At 40.5% G+C, this 17021-nt stretch overlaps 1 protein-coding gene across 6 annotated transcripts in view; it reads right to left on the bottom strand.

Annotated features, from left to right (window-relative positions):
• The window catches only part of LOC134528516 (leucine-rich repeat serine/threonine-protein kinase 1), a 193720-nt gene that overhangs the window by 118833 nt on the left and 57866 nt on the right, over nucleotides 1–17021 (bottom strand). For 3 of the 6 annotated variants that reach the window (XM_063362200.1, XM_063362199.1, XM_063362198.1), the window contains exon 2: nucleotides 4037–4426. The exons of 2 other annotated variants lie outside the window; for them this stretch is intronic. In XM_063362200.1, coding sequence (XP_063218270.1) covers nucleotides 4037–4142 — 106 coding nt within the window. In that variant the 5' untranslated portion in view covers nucleotides 4143–4426. Of the gene's footprint in view, nucleotides 1–1148; nucleotides 1203–4036; nucleotides 4427–17021 lie in introns of those variants that run through there. One more of the 6 variants, XM_063362201.1, reaches the window with a different exon arrangement.

The following is a 17021-nucleotide window of genomic DNA, read 5'->3' on the forward strand; positions in this document are numbered from 1 at the left end:
GGATGACTCCTATTTCTCTCCCTTAACCCAAAAGTTTACAAAAAAAATTGGGTGTGTGTACTTGTATAATATGCTTGTTAGAAGTTATACTTACGTACTTGACATAATAAAAAAAAACTAACTTTAATTTTGCATGCAAATATGTAATAGAAATAAAATAATATAAGGACTCAAGTGATAATATAAATACAGTTGGTAATGTATAAATTCAATCAAATTAAATTTTTTTTAATAAATACTGAATATTACTTAAATATTAATATAGACACATGTATAAAATTATTTAATTAAAAATTTTTGAGACTAATTTTGATTAATAATGAAAATAAATAAATATACAGAATGTGTATTCTAATTTGTTAATGTTAATTATTTAGTAAATAATATAATAATTTATAATTTATAAAGCAAATAAATTAAGCATATGGGAACATAACCTCACATATATAAAAACATTAAAAATACACTTAAAAAAGAAGTTTATAAACACAATTTCTATAACTAATATTCAAAATAAATAAATGTTTTGAATTATATGGACCAGTATCCAATATAAAACACTAAAATATACAATTTAAAAGAACAAATATAATTTTTATTTGCATGTAGCCTTTTATAAGTTACTTATACTTCTAAAGGCATATTATGAAAAAAAATGAGAGTGAATTTTTACGATGTGTGCGCACCATGCAACAAATATTTTCACAAGATTAAAAAAATGGCTATATACAAAAAAAAAGCTAAATACAAATAAACATTATATTGTGTTTTAAATTCTATACTTTAGTGACTGATATTGAATAATGGACCATATCATTAAATAACATTTATTTTTTGTATTTAGCCTTTTTTTTCCATCCTGTGAAAATTCCATTGCACGGTGGGTGCACATGGTAAAAATTCACTCTCAACACTTTTTTTCATAATGCACCTAAAGAAGTATAACTTGAAAACATTTTCAAAACTGTAATGACAGTGAAAGTTCTACAGTTTGTACATTGACTGTATGACAAATCTCGAGAACACGATAATAATTTAAAATGTTACACTTTCACCTTCAAAACCGACAGACAATCTGGAAGTTTTGAACAATCAGCAAACCACAGAGAAGAAGACACTGTATGAGACTACAGGACCACATGAAGCACCTTCTGCGAGAGAGGTCCGAGAGGCAGCGAGCTGAGCAGAGACCACGCGTCCCAGCGATGGCCGACGCATGGCCGGAGCGTGACTGGCGGACACGTACGTGTCCACGATGAAGCTGCGAACGAGCCAGCGGAGTATCGAGTATCAGTGTCGAGGCCTGGGGCAGGAAGTCGAACCTGCTGTAACCAGAAACGGCTCCAGAGACTCGGCTGTGTCTGGCCGGTCACCCACTGTGCAACTGCATCATGTCTTCTTCTACTCTCATCATCATCATCATCATCATCATCATCATCATCATCATCATCATCATCATCATCATTATCATCAACTGCTTCCAGCCTGCGGCCGGGTCATCCAAGTAAAATGCCTCCATCTTCCTTCGTCGCTCCACCTTTCCTCATCCCTCACTCTGTTCCATTCTTCTTCTCCTCTCTCCTCTGCACTTCTTTAGCTATCTGCTCTTCCCACCTTCTCCTCTGTCTTCCTTGGAGGGCATCTCCTTCCTGTGTGCGCTTCAACTTCAGCACTTTCCTAGGGCGAGACATGGCCGTACCATCTCATTCTCGCATTCCTCCAGTGATCTCGCTCGCGTCCTGTATTCCTGCTGTAGCTTGCACCGTCTCATCCCTGATTCTGTCTCTCTGCGGGAACTGCCATCATACTCCTCATGTACTTCACTCCTATCGCTCTGATCTCCCCAGCATCTCTCTTGTCCATTGTACAAGTCTCTGACCCGTAAGTAACTATGTATAAGCACATAGAAAATATTGTCCAACTTTTTTTTTTTTTAATTCTAAGGGCATCTTACACTTTCACACCAAATCTTTAACACACCTATAATATGCATCTTCTTGTACTTTTCTTCTGCTATCCACAGTGATATTTACACTGCTATGTAACAAAAATTAATTTTTTACTACAAATCACTTGTTAAAATGTATACACTGGGAAGAGAAACATCCTTGCTTTAAACTGCATCTTAGAGATTCCTGCAGCTATCAGTCATTAAGAAAAAAACTGTATGGCAAGGAGGGGAGGGGGTGGACCAGATGATAACTACCAAGAGACAGTGGTGGATACAGAAGCTCACTTGTGTTTAAAAATTTTTTTTTTTTTAAGTTTTGTCCATAAAACTACATTTCATCCAGCGTAAGTGTGATCAGAAATGAAACAGAGAGAAGGGAAGAAGGGAGATAAGAGTCTCTCAACCCCCAACTTTCTCCCTTTTCCCCTGGATCGCCGCTGCAAGAAGCAGTCCACACCAGGCTGCCCGGAAACAAAATTTACCATGGGCCACCCCAGAACAGAACAAATGTTAGACCCATCCCTTGTACAAGAAAAAAAAATGACAAATGTTTTTCTTCTCTAAAGGAGCCACTAAGGGAGCTACAAACAATTAAAAAACAACAAATTTTAGAATTTTTTTTTAAATATAAAAAACAACTAAGCTGCTACGTAAAATTATCGGAGAATGAAGTTTCGTATTATAGATATCTTATATCTGTGAAAAAAATGGCCAACAATATAACTCCCATTCTTTTAAAATGCGAGGTTGGCCAACCTCTTTACACATGTAATGTTTTTAGCACTGTACAAAAATTATATAAATCCGCTCATCACTGACTCCCTGCGCCCTGCCTGACTCTGTAACTCTGTATGAATTCTGTTTTCATGCACAGTGTAACATTTTAACTTCTCTTTGATAACATATTCCTCCTAGCATTGTTGTGAGTCCGTGGCGCAGAATCAATATGCATGGGGGCACAGCATGATTTTTTGGATAAGGCGGACAGTTTCAGAATTTTTCTGTGATGAAACAGCTAGTCGTGGCTTAGTTTGCCACTTTTTTTGCCGTGGTTCATCTTTTTGATATAATTAAAGTCGTTGGCCTCCGAATCTATCAACCACTGACGTGTCAATTTTCCAGTGCTAAATGACAGGATTAAATTGATCACGAACATATGTTAAGGCACATTTGAACTGTAGCATGCTGATGTTGTTGTGAACTCTATTCAACTGAGCGAGCACTGCCAATATGTTTGCCACCCTGGTGTGTAATGGCTTGAATCGACAGTAAGGAAAAGTTTCTGAACAACAGCAGACAATTAACATGCAATGTAGTTTTTCAAGAGGTTCTTCATTAATTTTTTCATAATATTTTTTTTTTCATTTCATATATATTTGCATAATATTTAAAGAAACTGAATTTTTAGTAAATATATTGTGTTTATTAAATTAAGGTGTTTGTTATGTTCATCATTTTTCAACGGGCAGATTAGACACATTTCAACTAACTAGTATTTACATGTGTGTGTGTGTGTGTGTGTGTGTGTGTGTGTGTGTGTGTGTATATATATATATATATATAAACACTTATACATATTTTGTTGGCTTCTGGGTGTAGGCCGTGTCAGGTAATTGTCTTGCGACGTTTCAGCAGTCATTGAAGCTGCCATCATCAGGCAGACTAAGTGTGTACAGACTTAAGTCTACCTGATGATGGCGGCTGCAATGACTGCTGAAACGTCACAAGACATAGTCCGTGTCAGGTAATTAAGTCTACCTGATGATGGTAGCTTCAATGACTGCTGAAACGTCACAAGACATAGTCCGTGTCAGGTAATTAAGTCTACCTGATGATGGTAGCTTCAATGACTGCTGAAACGTCACAAGACATAGTCCGTGTCAGGTAATTAAGTCTACCTGATGATGGCAGCTGCAATGACTGCCGAAACGTCGCAAGACAATCACCTGAGCACGGCCTACGCCCAGAAGCCAAGAGAATGCAGACAACAAACAATGGCCGTGAGAGCCTGCGATCTATATTCACTCACGCAGACACAGGGTGTTCCGGCAGCGACACGCGCTCGTGTGTGAGAACCAAACTTGCCTTCCTCGTAGATGTCATTGACGAAGTAGCTGCAGGCGTCGAAGGCCGCGTCGGGGCTGGGCTCCGCGGTGGTCCCGGGACACGTGGTCCCCAGCAGGTCCTCCATGGCGGCGCGCCCTCGAGGGGCGTAGCGTCCGGACCGCCGGCGGCCCCGCACATCCGGCACCCCTTCTCACCCTTCTCTCCCGGGAACTTCCCCCGCTCAAGGTCACGCCATCTTCCTCGAACCGGCGCTCAAACTACCGTCCCTCATTGTTGCGATCCACGAGACAACGTCTCCCACTCTCACCGAGTCCACGTGCGCGCGAGAATTCCAACGTTCACAACGAAGGCACACCCGTGCAGTCTTTATTTTTTTTATTGATAAAGCCACGAGATCACTTGCTGACACTAGAAAAGAATAATTAAGTTACGTTTTCGAATAAAATATATTTAAAAATAAAAAATTGTAAACAGACAAACACCTCGATGGTAGAGGTACGTGAATACCATCGCTCATCGTAAAAAAATTGGACACCGATGTAAAGCAAAACTTAGGACAATAATTTAGATGAATCCAAAAACTTGGTTCACATTCAGGGAGTCCTGATGGTCCACCCACAGGAATAAAATTGGGGGAGGGGGGGGGGAGAATATAGAAATATATTGCTAAATATGTAAATTAGTATGTCTCCAAAACTCATTTATGTCAAACTTAGTTAAATATGCCTAACGAATAATTTCATTCAAATGTACTTATTATAGGTTTCAATTATACAGTTTTACAAAAAAAACCTGTATATGGTTCCAAATCTCGATAAATATTTCAGATCATGATTATGCATGAATGTGTGTGTGAAATCTATGTGTGTGTTTGTGTGTTTGTGTGTGTGCGCGCGTGTGCGTGCCAGCACCATAAGGCAATCACTTAAATTATGTAAAAAATTGTGAAACCTTTCCGCGAGTAATGTGATATATAGTAACCTTTATTTGCAGGTTTATCGCTTTGTCACTGTACTCCCGTGCATAAAAACATAAATTACAAAAAAAAATAATCGCATAATAAAAATGTTACAAGTTAAACTTAATTAAATGTCTGCAGAGTATTTTTTTAATATACCTTATGTACAGCTGACACAATAAGTCGCGGCGATAAATTATCAGAGCCTAACGAAAAGTGAAATGCTCAGGAGTGGGGCACTCAATGTCAGAGTCAGACAACTATAAGACTCTCTGCATTTTTTTTTTCGTCACCATATTTGTAACAATTGTGAACCAACATATGAACCTACGTGAGAATATATTATGTAAATTATGTTTAGTTTAATAATTCAAGTAAATGATTGAATATTTTGTTTCATTGTTAAAAAGGATGGTTGAAAGTATGAAGTTTCACTTCTAAAGCGCGTGATAGCCGGTCACATCTTGTATTTTGTTCCTGACATCATGCATACTTGCCCAGGCTGTATCAGCAGTGGCCAATCATCTGCCCCAGCCTCTTTATCCGCGCAGGAAGTTTTCTGGGGCAAGGCAGTTAGTTAACCGGTTTCCTGGCTGGCAACCAACAGCACCAACTTAACAGCAGCTGGAGGACCTTGTTTCATGTCACGTTATGAATAATTTCACACAAGGCCATCATACATCCAAAACCGATGTTAAGATTACCTAATCAAAACATGTTTCCAGTAATCTGTCACTCCACGTTAAGATAAATTGTCATTGCATGAGTAGGGACAACTGTATTTCGCGATTTCATTTCATGTCAAGGTATTTCACAAAACACTGTAGCTTTTTCTAAGAGTCATGGCAAATTGTGAGGGTGCAGCAGGACGGTGACCACATTCTCATTGGCCCCGTCAAGAGCGGGACGACACCTCTCACCGACCTCAGCCGATAACCACAGGAGAAAAGCTACAGTATTTTGTGAAATACCTTGATACGAAATGTATTCGCGAAATACAGATGTCCCTATACATGAGTAATTAGTAGGCACAATTATTTAAAGACAAAACTGCTCTAGTCGAAAGAGTGTAAGGTCGGATTGAAATGAATCCAGTAGTACCAGAACTCTTTTTCGGTCTTATACTTCGGTGGCAATGGTCGCTTCGAGCATGTCCAGAGAGGTCCTCAGTTGGATGTATTCGGCCAGACCACAGGCTCTGCGGGTTCTCTATACAGGGGCCCAGAGATGTTATATGCTTGTGATACTTTGGGTCGTTATCACAACGCCGAAACACCATAACACCGAATGTCAAAATTGACCACAACGCCGACAGCTAGAAAACTGCTGTGTACCACAACGCCGAAATAACAACTGAATGAACGTGTGTGTTTCTTAAATGTACATTAACGCCGAAATACCACAATCAAACCTAACCTAACCTGGCGTAATATAACCTACCCTAACTTAACCTAGCCTATCCTAGCCTAGCCTAACCTAGTCTAACCTAACCTAACCTTTGTGGCAGTCCTGCAATGGCATTTTTCGGCGTTAGTGTATTTCGGCGTTATGGTGCGTCCCCGATACTTTTAGTATAGGGATTCCTCTGAGTCAACCACAGGTCAGCTGAATGGTTAAAGGGGAGTGGATGGCAATGATGCCTCAGCTTCCTCAAACACCCCCAAGCCGCGATGCATATACATCCCTCCATGCCTAGTGGGCATACCTGGCGAGTCGTTCGTCGTCAAATCCGGCATGTTCAACAAACTGAGCAGCTGTAGCAACTTAAATTTTTTCTTCCAATTTATTTTTTTGTACAAACTTCATAATTACATTCATTGAAATTTATGTATTTGTAACATTACTTCTTTTTTTTTGGTGATTTGAGTTAAGTTTTTAATTAAACGTTCTAATTAAGAGAATAGTTTTAGGTGCTCTTGTGTGTTTTAAGGTGTCTTAAACTTAAATTTTGACGTAATATGGTGTTTGGACGTGTTTTTCGGGGCTATTTCGGTTTCATCGCAATTATTCGTTTAATATTGTCTCAAGTCAATTATTACCTGACGCTATCATTTCTTCACAGTAATACAAATAACTAGAGACCGGAAAATTTCGCGAATTCATTTCGCGATAGGCTAAAATACAAATAGTTATACCTCAGTGCTGCCTCTGCTATTGGCTCACAACTCACCTGGATGACTCTGGGCCAATGAGAAACACCCGACCAAAGCTTTATAGAACCACAGGCTGCTACGCTGGAACGTTTCACAAGACAGCAGCCAATGAGTGGGTGGCATTTGACCGAGTGTACGTAGAACTATGGAGTTCATCCTACAGACCATTGAACCCGCGAATTGTTCCGGTCCCTACTAATAACTTGCTGTGGATGGATGAAAGGGTGGCGAATCGTGGTGACTATAAAATATGGCATGTATTGATTGGTGGAATGGGAGTATCATGCTGAAACACACGGGTCATCTACAAGATTCGGCGCGTTTCTCACATGATCAAAACTTGTAAGACTAGTTTGTGTTAGATTATTACTTCCCTCCTTTTATTCCTCCCCATAAGACCACCTGTCCCGCCTTCCAACCAACTGGGGGTCAGCTCAGCTGTTCGTGTGAAGAAACGACCCTGTCCCATGAATAATAAACCCGAGACCTGTTCTCAAGGTCATGGCTTCCACGCGGAATTCAAACACATTCTTCCGTCAGACCTCGTGCGATAGTGGCGAGTGGGGACGCACCACAACGCCGAACGTACAATAACGCCGAAATGCCAAATTGACCACAACGCCGACAGCTAGAAAACTGCTGTGTACCACAACGCCCAATTACCACAACGCCGAAATTAATTAACCCCGAAAAATGTCATTGCAGGACTGCCACAAAGGTTAGGTTATGTAAGGTTAGCACACAAATTCATTCAGTTGTTTTTCATTTTTCTTCTGTAGCCCCCCCCCCCCCCCCACCCCGCCCCGCAGCAAAATTTTTCGGTGTTACTGTATTTCGGCGTTGTGGTACACAGCAGTTTTCTAGCTGTCGGCATTGCGGTCAATTTGGCATTCGGCGTTATGGTATTCGACGTTATTGTACGTTCGGCGTTGTGGTATTTCGGCGTTGTGGTAACGATCCGTGGCGAGTCGTACATGAGAGTGCGTGCTCAAAAAAAAAAAAACACACAGCGGTGGAAAGGGCGATAGAAAATATATACATTCAGTGGTGGGGGCGGGGCGAAAAGAAACGTTTATCCACAGGGATTTTTTTAACGTCATTTTTACAGAAGTTGCGAACAGAAAGGGTAAAGTAAGAGATGAAGAGAACTTAAAAGTCCGCACCTACTCGTGCACACATACAATGTACAGATGTTTCAAAGAAAACGTAGCGATTTGAAATCTGCTCAAGATATCCAAGTGGCGGATGTTTCCGAAAAGCATTTAAAGATACGCTGAGTTTGAATGGGTAGTTCAGTTTACGTATTTCGTTTGTAAACTTTTTTTTGGAGGGCGAAAAGGAATTTAAAAAAAAATTGTGTTTTAAAAATAATTTTCAAGCAAGAAACACGCCCGGTACAGATTCTCGAAAGCACTCACGGGCCTTTGCATTACACTTTATTTTCATTTCCCCGCCATATACCGTCATGGTACCGCTGAGATCTCACAGTTGTCGTATGCACGTCGAGAATACTGGGCAGGGAAGCCTTCATTTCACAGACGAGAGAGCCACACCCGAAGTTCCCCGAAGTTCATGCTCGCTTTTTTTTCCGTGCCACAACAGGTGTATTTATTTGGGATGTAGCTTACTCATACGTCATACGCCGTTCTATCTCATTGTATAAACCGGTGTGGCATTAAATTTTGCGGTCGATTAGGATAGGTTAGCTACATTATAAATACTTTTAAAACACTGTGGACGGTTGGTTATATTAGGTAAGTATAGCTACATTAAAAATACTGTAAAATCATTTTATGGTTGCTTAGCAAATAACTTTTTAATATGTAGCTATCCAGCACTAGGAAACCGTTTATTGATTTCACATTATCTTTAATGTAGCTATCCTAACCAAAATTAACCGTCCACAATGTTTTGTCTTTCCTTTTATCAACACCGCCATATTTATTTACAATGAACAAAAAAAAAAAAAAACCGAAGATGCACGATCGGGCGTTTGGCTCTCTCGTCTGTGTAAAGGCTTCCCTACTGGGTGCCAGTCCACAGCCTTGCGCTTATTGTTAGAGGCGATACCGCGCTGGAAGCACCAGCTAGCGTGGCTCTTATCATCCTGCCTCGCAAACACAGATACACCCCCTGACTTGGATCCGCCCCTGTGTCCCTACACTACACAGGTTGTATCTGAAATAAGCTACACGGCAAAACAGTGTATACTAAAGTAGGACAAGTAGGAATGTCAGTAACACAGGTCCGGAAATACCTCTGATCACAGCTGGAGTTACCGTGTACTACGGGATGAAATGGTCCCCTGTCATGTGGATCATCGCATATCGGCAATCTTGAGCGCGGTTCGTAAACACGCCGTAAGAATGGCTGGTTGTGTACCTGGACGATGTGGCATTCCACATTAGAGAGACCCAGTTTTTACCACACTAAATACACGATAATTTTCAAAGGCTTAAGCGATATTTCCAGACATATGTTCACTGAAGTTTCTCACTCCTCTACATGACACACAAAAGTGCCAAAAAAAAAAAGCGCAGTTTCAAGGAAGGGGAGGTAGCGGTATTGCATTGACGCGTAATGTCTAGAGACCTGTAAAATTCGCGGATTCATTTCGCAATAGGATAGAGTCCAAATACTTTTGACATTATTTTGCTTCAGTGATTCGGCCACAGTTTATCTGAAGGACTCTGGGCCAGTGAAAAATCTTTAACAGAAGAATTAGCGAATCACGATCATTCAAGTCAACAGGTGTTACGAGTCGGTAACCAATCAGCAGATGTAATTTGCACGAGTGCATAGAGGATCATGTAGTCTATCCTTTAGGGATTTGAATTCGCGAATTTTACAGGTCTCTAGTAATGTATTAGCTCTCGGTACGTACCTACTGCATCTGATGGGAGTAACATCGTGAATAGAACGGAATTCAAGAAACGGAACTTTGTGATAGCCACGTGTGGCCATCTGTGGCGGATGGCGCGAACCAAAATTCAACGTCAAAGGGAAACCTCACAATATGAACTGTTTTAATGAATTTTAACAAGACGGGCTTGTTTTCTGTGCGATTGCATAATTATATTATTCTGGTCCTTTTATTTATGTTTCTTATGACATATAGTGGAAACAGCAATGGCGTATGTAAAAAAAAAAATAATCCTAAATTAAAATCGTGAAAGTAGCGATGCCTTATGTTGAGTCCTTGCCCGAATCTGCCGGCTCCAAACCATCTCGAGAGGGCGACCTCCGCGCTCTGGGAACAATGTCACGGACAGGTCACGGACAGGTCACGGACTGCTTCTGGACAACCTCGAGTCCGGTCGCCGAGGGAGTCCGTCCCGCGGGAAGCCTTCATTTCACAGACGAGAGAGCCACACCCGAAGTTCCCCGAAGTTCATGCTCGCTTCCCCCCCCCCCCCCCCACAATTCTATCTCATTGTATAAACCGGTGTGACATTAAATTTTGCGGTCGATTAGGATAGGTTAGCTACATTATGAATACTTTAAAACATTGTGGATGGTTGGTTATATTAGGTAAGTATAGCTACATTAAAAAATACTGTAAAATCATTTTATGGTTGCTTAGCAAATAACATTTTAATATGTAGCTATCCAGCGCTAGGAAACTGTTTACATGATTTCACAGTATCTTTAATGTAGCTATCCTAACCAAATCAACCGTCCACAATGTTTTAAAGTATTTATAATGTAGCTAACCTAACCTAATTGACCATTAGTTATCATGAGTTACAATGAACAAAAAAAAAAAAAACCGAAGATGCACGAACGGGCGTTTGGCTCTCTCGTCTGTGAAAATAAGGCTTCCCCTGACGCTGTGTTCGCCTCGGCTGGAGGGGGCTGGCCAGGGGGACGCACCACAACGCCGAAATACCACAACGCCGAAAGCTAGAAAACTGCTGTGTACCACAACGCCGAATTACCACAACGCCGAAAAATGTCATTGCAGGACTGCCACAAAGGTTATGTTAGGTTAGACTAGGTTAGGTTATTTTACGCTAGGTTAGGTTAGGTTAGGTAAGGTTAAGTTTGATTGTGTTATTTCGGCGTTAAGGTACATTTAAGAAACACACACAAATTCATTCATTTGTTATTTCGGCGTTTTGGTACACAGCAGTTTTCTAGCTGTCGGCGTTGTGGTCAATTTTGACATCCGGCGTTATGGTATTTCGGCGTGGTGGTAACGACCCGGCTGGAATGCGCACGGAGACAGCCGCCCACGAGAAAGGCAGGCCGGCGTCTCGGGAAGACGTGACACCCTTTCACCCGCAGCGCCGTCACACGGTCCGCTGGAGACGAGCTCTAGCGGGAGAATGTGAAACTACAAGGCCGGCATCACGTTGTGCTCCGGTGGAGTGGGGGGTTAAACTGGCACAGTAACTTTTATTACACTTGAATATCGCAGTGTTAGAACAGAATTGATTTTTATTGAAAGATGCATGTATATTGTAAGACATTAAAAAAAAAAAAAAAAAAAAAAATAGCCAGTCATGGGGACTGTCAACAGAAGTGAAAACTTAGTACTTTGTTTTTAACTGTGTAATATGACATAATTTCTACGTCAAATGTACGTAAAAAAAAATATTTTGGTATTATATCAGTACGATGTCAGCATGATATAATTTATCCTTACATCATTTTTTTAAATCGCAAAATACGTCAGTGGTATGAAAAAATTACGTAAAAATGCATTACCTAGCTATGACTTACCAGTGATGTCAGACCTAGGTCATGTATTCACGTGGTCAAATTAACTTCACTTACTGCTACTACAGCTATGTCGGTGATGCGAACTCACAAGATTTTACCCATCCAAAAAAAGAGCCCAACACGCACATGATACAGTCGAGTATATACAATGCATCAGTGTGTATATGCGTATATACATGTACGTCGCCAGTCTGGCGCAACACTTCACTAGCATGTCGGTGACGCGAACCCATAAGTTTTGCCCCCTACCAAAAAATCGCCCAACGCGGCTAAAAAAAGTTTTCACTTCAAAAACGGGTATTTTTCGCGTACTATCCAACTTGCGATGCTTTAAAAAACGAAACGAGTGCAAATAAATCCATCTAAGTTGAATCCAAAATAATTGGAATTTTGGAAAAGTTCCAGTTTGGTTGGTTTGGAGAAAAAAGAAATGGAGGGAGGGATCAAGATGAGTTCTTGCTTGCCCCGGGTGGTAACTAGTCTAGTTACGTCTCTGGTAGAAAACTTTTTTTTGGAGTGGGTTGGGGGGGGGGGGGGGGGGGGAGAATTGGATGCTTTTACGAACACAAATCAGTGGGTTTTCCTATGGGAGAGCGATACCCTTTCCCCCCACCCATTTCAGGGCAATCAAGAGAAATTAATTATAAAAAGTTGTGCATGTAATGATAGTTACTTACCCAGAACCCAGGGATAGGAGCCCCCTTTCTACAATACTCCTCAGGATAATTTATCAGGGAAGAATATCAAAATATCCAAAGATAAATTAGCCAAAACCATTGTCGAAATTTAAGTCCCAGGCTGGGTAAAAAAAAATTCGATTGTATGTAAAGTCTGTTTACGGAAGATAGTTTAACGTGACGTCATAACAAAACATTGAAGAAATGATTGCATACTTTTATGAATAAAATCGAACCATTTTTATTGAATTATCACTATTTTGTATGGATACAAAGAAGGAGTGAAATGAAATCTACAATTTAATTGAATAATTTACTTTTATTTGCACTCATTAATTCAAATATACTGTTTATTACTTTAAAGAAGAGATTATTCTAACTATAACTTCTATACATGTTTGCTATTTAACTTCTTCCAATCTGTGTTATTCTGTTAAGGATAGGACGATGATAGGAAAAGTAGGAAACGAATGGGAGTGTTTAGAGTTTAATGTGCCTCGAAAAAAGTCAAATCGATGGTTGTTTCCAATCGAGTGGGAGAGAGATAGATGCGGCGCAAGCATACAATGAGCGTAACGGGACACTATTTCGTGCGTGCAGCCGGCTTTCATCGATTTATTAGACGTTGTCACGTCAATAAACAATGAAGTGTTCTTCAGAGCAGAGCAGAACTGGGGGTGGAGAGGGGCTGTCCCGTACAGCAACTGCGCCTGGCGCGACATCGCCCTTCGGACGGACGCGTCCTCGTTACCGCAGAGTATTTATTCGCGTGCGAAGAAAACTCCGGCTTCACGCAGACCTGGTTACGGCCGGGCATAATGAGGGGCGCATCTGCTCGCTTTATCTGCACACGCCACTGCCGGAACCGGGAACAGGGGCGTTAGAACTACTCTCAGAGTTTGAGGGGGGATGTCAGTTTTTATATCCAAAGACACTGCTTTTTATTGTGTTATTACAAAATATTTCTCCTAAAGGAATATTATTTTGACGTGATAACGTCTTATAAATCGATGAACGCCGGCTGCACGCACAAAAATTTGTCACGTTCCGCCTGAGCCGAGCGTGCAAGAACCGGCCAACCACCGTGCGAGACAATCTACTATAATATCAAACAGGTTAAGGCGGAGCTTTTTAACTAATTGTTCGTGAATATATTTAAACAATTAAATTTGCAAAAAACTGTAAATAATATTTGAAAATTAAAAAAGTATGCAATTTTTCATCAATGTTTTCTTATGACGTTATCACGTAAAATTATTGTCCGTAAACCGACTTTACAGACAACCCCTTATTTTTTTATAAATAATTTTTTTTTCGGCGTGGTTTAGCTGTAGTCTTGACAAGTTTTTGAATGTTTTAAGATTATAATTGGAAGAGTTGTATCGGTAGCCGTGAACTGACGAACCGTAAATGGGCGAAGATCGCTGGATAGTTCGTTGTCAATAATTAACAGGTGGAAACTGTTGACGCTGATTTTCAATGACGCAAAAACATTACCTAATAAACTTGGTCAAAAACTGAAAATTTTTGAATCGCAAACAGTCTCACGTAATTGTTTTTTAAGTTATGCTTGTTCAAGCGCGTCATGAAAACAAATGACGAGAGTGAATTTTTTACAATGCGCGCGCACAATGCTACGAAATTTTCGCAAGATAAAAACAAAAAAAAAAAACTACATAAAAATTATATATGAGCTTATAAATCTTATACTTCAGTGATTGATATTGAATACTGGTCAATATCATTAAAAACATCTATTTATTGTGAATAGTAGTGATATAAATTGTGTTTATAAACGTTTTCAAATGTATTTAATATAAGCGAGGTTACGTTCCCGTATGTATTATTCATCTGCATTATAAATTACAAGATTATTTATTAATAATTACAATTAATAAATTAGAATAAAAACCAGCATATTAATTTATTTTCATTATTAATTAAAATTTATCTCAATTGTTTTACTAAAATAATTAATTTTATACAAATGTTTACATAAATATAGAATACGGAGTATTTATACAAATTTATACTTTACCAACCGTATTTATAATATCTATTTGGTCCTTTTATTATTTTTTGCTATTAATTATTTGCATGAGAAAATAATATTAGTGTTGTATTATGCCGAGTAAGTAAAACTTCTTAAGGACGTGCATAAGTACACACATACTTATTTGTAACGAGTAATTTCGCACTAGTAATAGGGAAAAAAATATTACAAGTTGATTGAAACCTCACAAATCACGTCAAACGCGCAGATCACGTGTGCAGTTATGGTTAGAGACCGGAAAAATACGCGATTTCGATGACTAAGATAGACTCAACAACCCCCTACATACCCAGGCGAATGCCTCCTGCTCATTGGCTATTGACTCGTGGCATATTTCAACTGGGAAGCTTGCGATTCGATACTTTTTTGGTTGAAGGTTTTCGATTGGCTCAAAGTCCTTCAGATAAACTGTGAGTCAATCACAGAAGCAATATAAAGATACAGTTGTTTGGATTATAGCTAGGGACAGGAAAAATTCGCGAATTCATCTCGCGATAGGCTAAAATACAAATAGTTATACATCTCAGTGCTGCCTCTGCTATCGGCTCACAACTCACCTGGATGACTCTGGGCCAATGAGAAACACCCGACCAAAGCCTTATCGAATCACAGGCTGCTACGCTGGGACGTCTCACAAGACAGCAGCCAATGAGTGGGTGACATTTGCCTGAGTGTGTAGGGTATTGTGGGGTCTATCCTAGAGGTCATTGAAATCGCGAATTTTTCCAGCTAGCTAGGGACAGGAAAAATTCGCGGGTTCAATGACCTGCAGTATGAACTCCACAGTTCTACGAACACTCGGTCAAATGTCACCCACTCATTGGCTGCTGTCTTGTGAGACGTCCCAGCGTAGCAGCCTGTGATTCGTATAAAGCTTTGGTCGGGTGTTTCTCATTGGCCCAGAGCCATCCAGGTGAGTTGTGAGCCAATAGCAGAGGCAGCACTGATGTATAACTATATGTATTTTAGCCTATCGGAAAATGAATTCGCGAATTTTTCCAGTCTCTAATTATAGCTTATCATGAAATGAACCCGCGATTTTTTTTTCCGGTCTGTAGTTATGGTCACGGTAACATTAGCAGTCTTCAGATTTTTATTTGTAAGTAATGGAGAAGTTGTTCCCCCCCCCCCCCCCACCACGGCGGCCACGCAGCGTCACGTGGGCTGTGACGTCAGAGGAGCAGGTCAGCTGCCGAGCGCCTGACCGCCAGGGGGCATCCGCGCGCAGTTGGGGAGCCTTCTGTTCACAGACGAGAGAGCCGAACACCCGACCGTGCATCTTCGGGGGTTTATTTTTGTTCATTGTTAGAGACCCGGAAAATTCGCGGGTTCATTTCGTGTTATGCTAAAATTCAAATGATTATACCTTAGTGCTGCTTCTACCACTGGTTCACTGTTAATCTGGAGGACTGAGGGCCAATTAGAGACCCTCCCCCATATAAGTGTCGAATCACAGGCCACCCAGTCGAGACGACTCACAAGTCAACAGCCAATGAACAGTTGGCATTTGCCCGAGTGTGTAGAGGATATTGGAGTCTATCCTGGAGGTCATTGAACACGCGAATTTTCCGGGTCTCTATTCATTGTAAAAGGTTAGGTTAGCTACATTATAAATACTCTAAAACATTGTGGACGGTTGATTTGTTTAGGATAGCTACATATTAAAAAGTTATTTGCTAAGCAACCATAAAATGAATTTTAGGGACCGGAAAAATTCGCGTTTTCGACGGCCTTCAGGATAGACTGCACATTCCCCTGTACACTCGGGCAAATAACGCCAGTTCATTGGCTGCTGACTTGTGAGTCGTCTCAGCTGGTTTAGTCTGTGATTCGATCCTTCTTCGGTTGAGGGTTCATAATTGGTTGAGATTCGTCCAGATGAACAGTAGGCCAATAGCAAAATCATCTAAAAGGTATATGTATTTGAATTTTAGCCTATCGCCGAATGAATCCGATAATTTTTCCGGTCTCTATATATCGAATGTTTCACGCCTAAACATTATTCCAAAAACACACGTTTTAGTCGTTTTCACTCTTCTAAAAAAACACCCTTTGAAAACTAAATAGGGGAACAAAACTTCTCATACGGCCTCAGCGTGTTCGTAAATGCTTTCCGTAAACAGACGCCAGCCACTCCGGTAGCGGGGACAGTATTCGAAGCGCGTGGATTATCCTGAAGCTCTGCGCATCTTGTGTGTTCCCGGGTAGACGTGTGAGCCTAGTATGACTACCGTGGATCTGCAAACATCGCGAAGCCTATCTCCAACTCATTAAACGTCATGTTTTGCACCTGCGTCATTTCTTTGTTCGACGACAACCCCCGAGTAGTCTTCCCTAGCAGCCCCTTGTCGTACACTGTAAAAAAAATTGGTTGTCTGTAAAGTCGGTTTACGGACGATAATTTTACGCGATAACGTCATTAGAAAACATTAATGAA

Source organism: Bacillus rossius, chromosome 1 (genome assembly GCF_032445375.1).
Source record: "Bacillus rossius redtenbacheri isolate Brsri chromosome 1, Brsri_v3, whole genome shotgun sequence".
Taxonomy (NCBI): Eukaryota; Metazoa; Arthropoda; class Insecta; order Phasmatodea; family Bacillidae; genus Bacillus; species Bacillus rossius.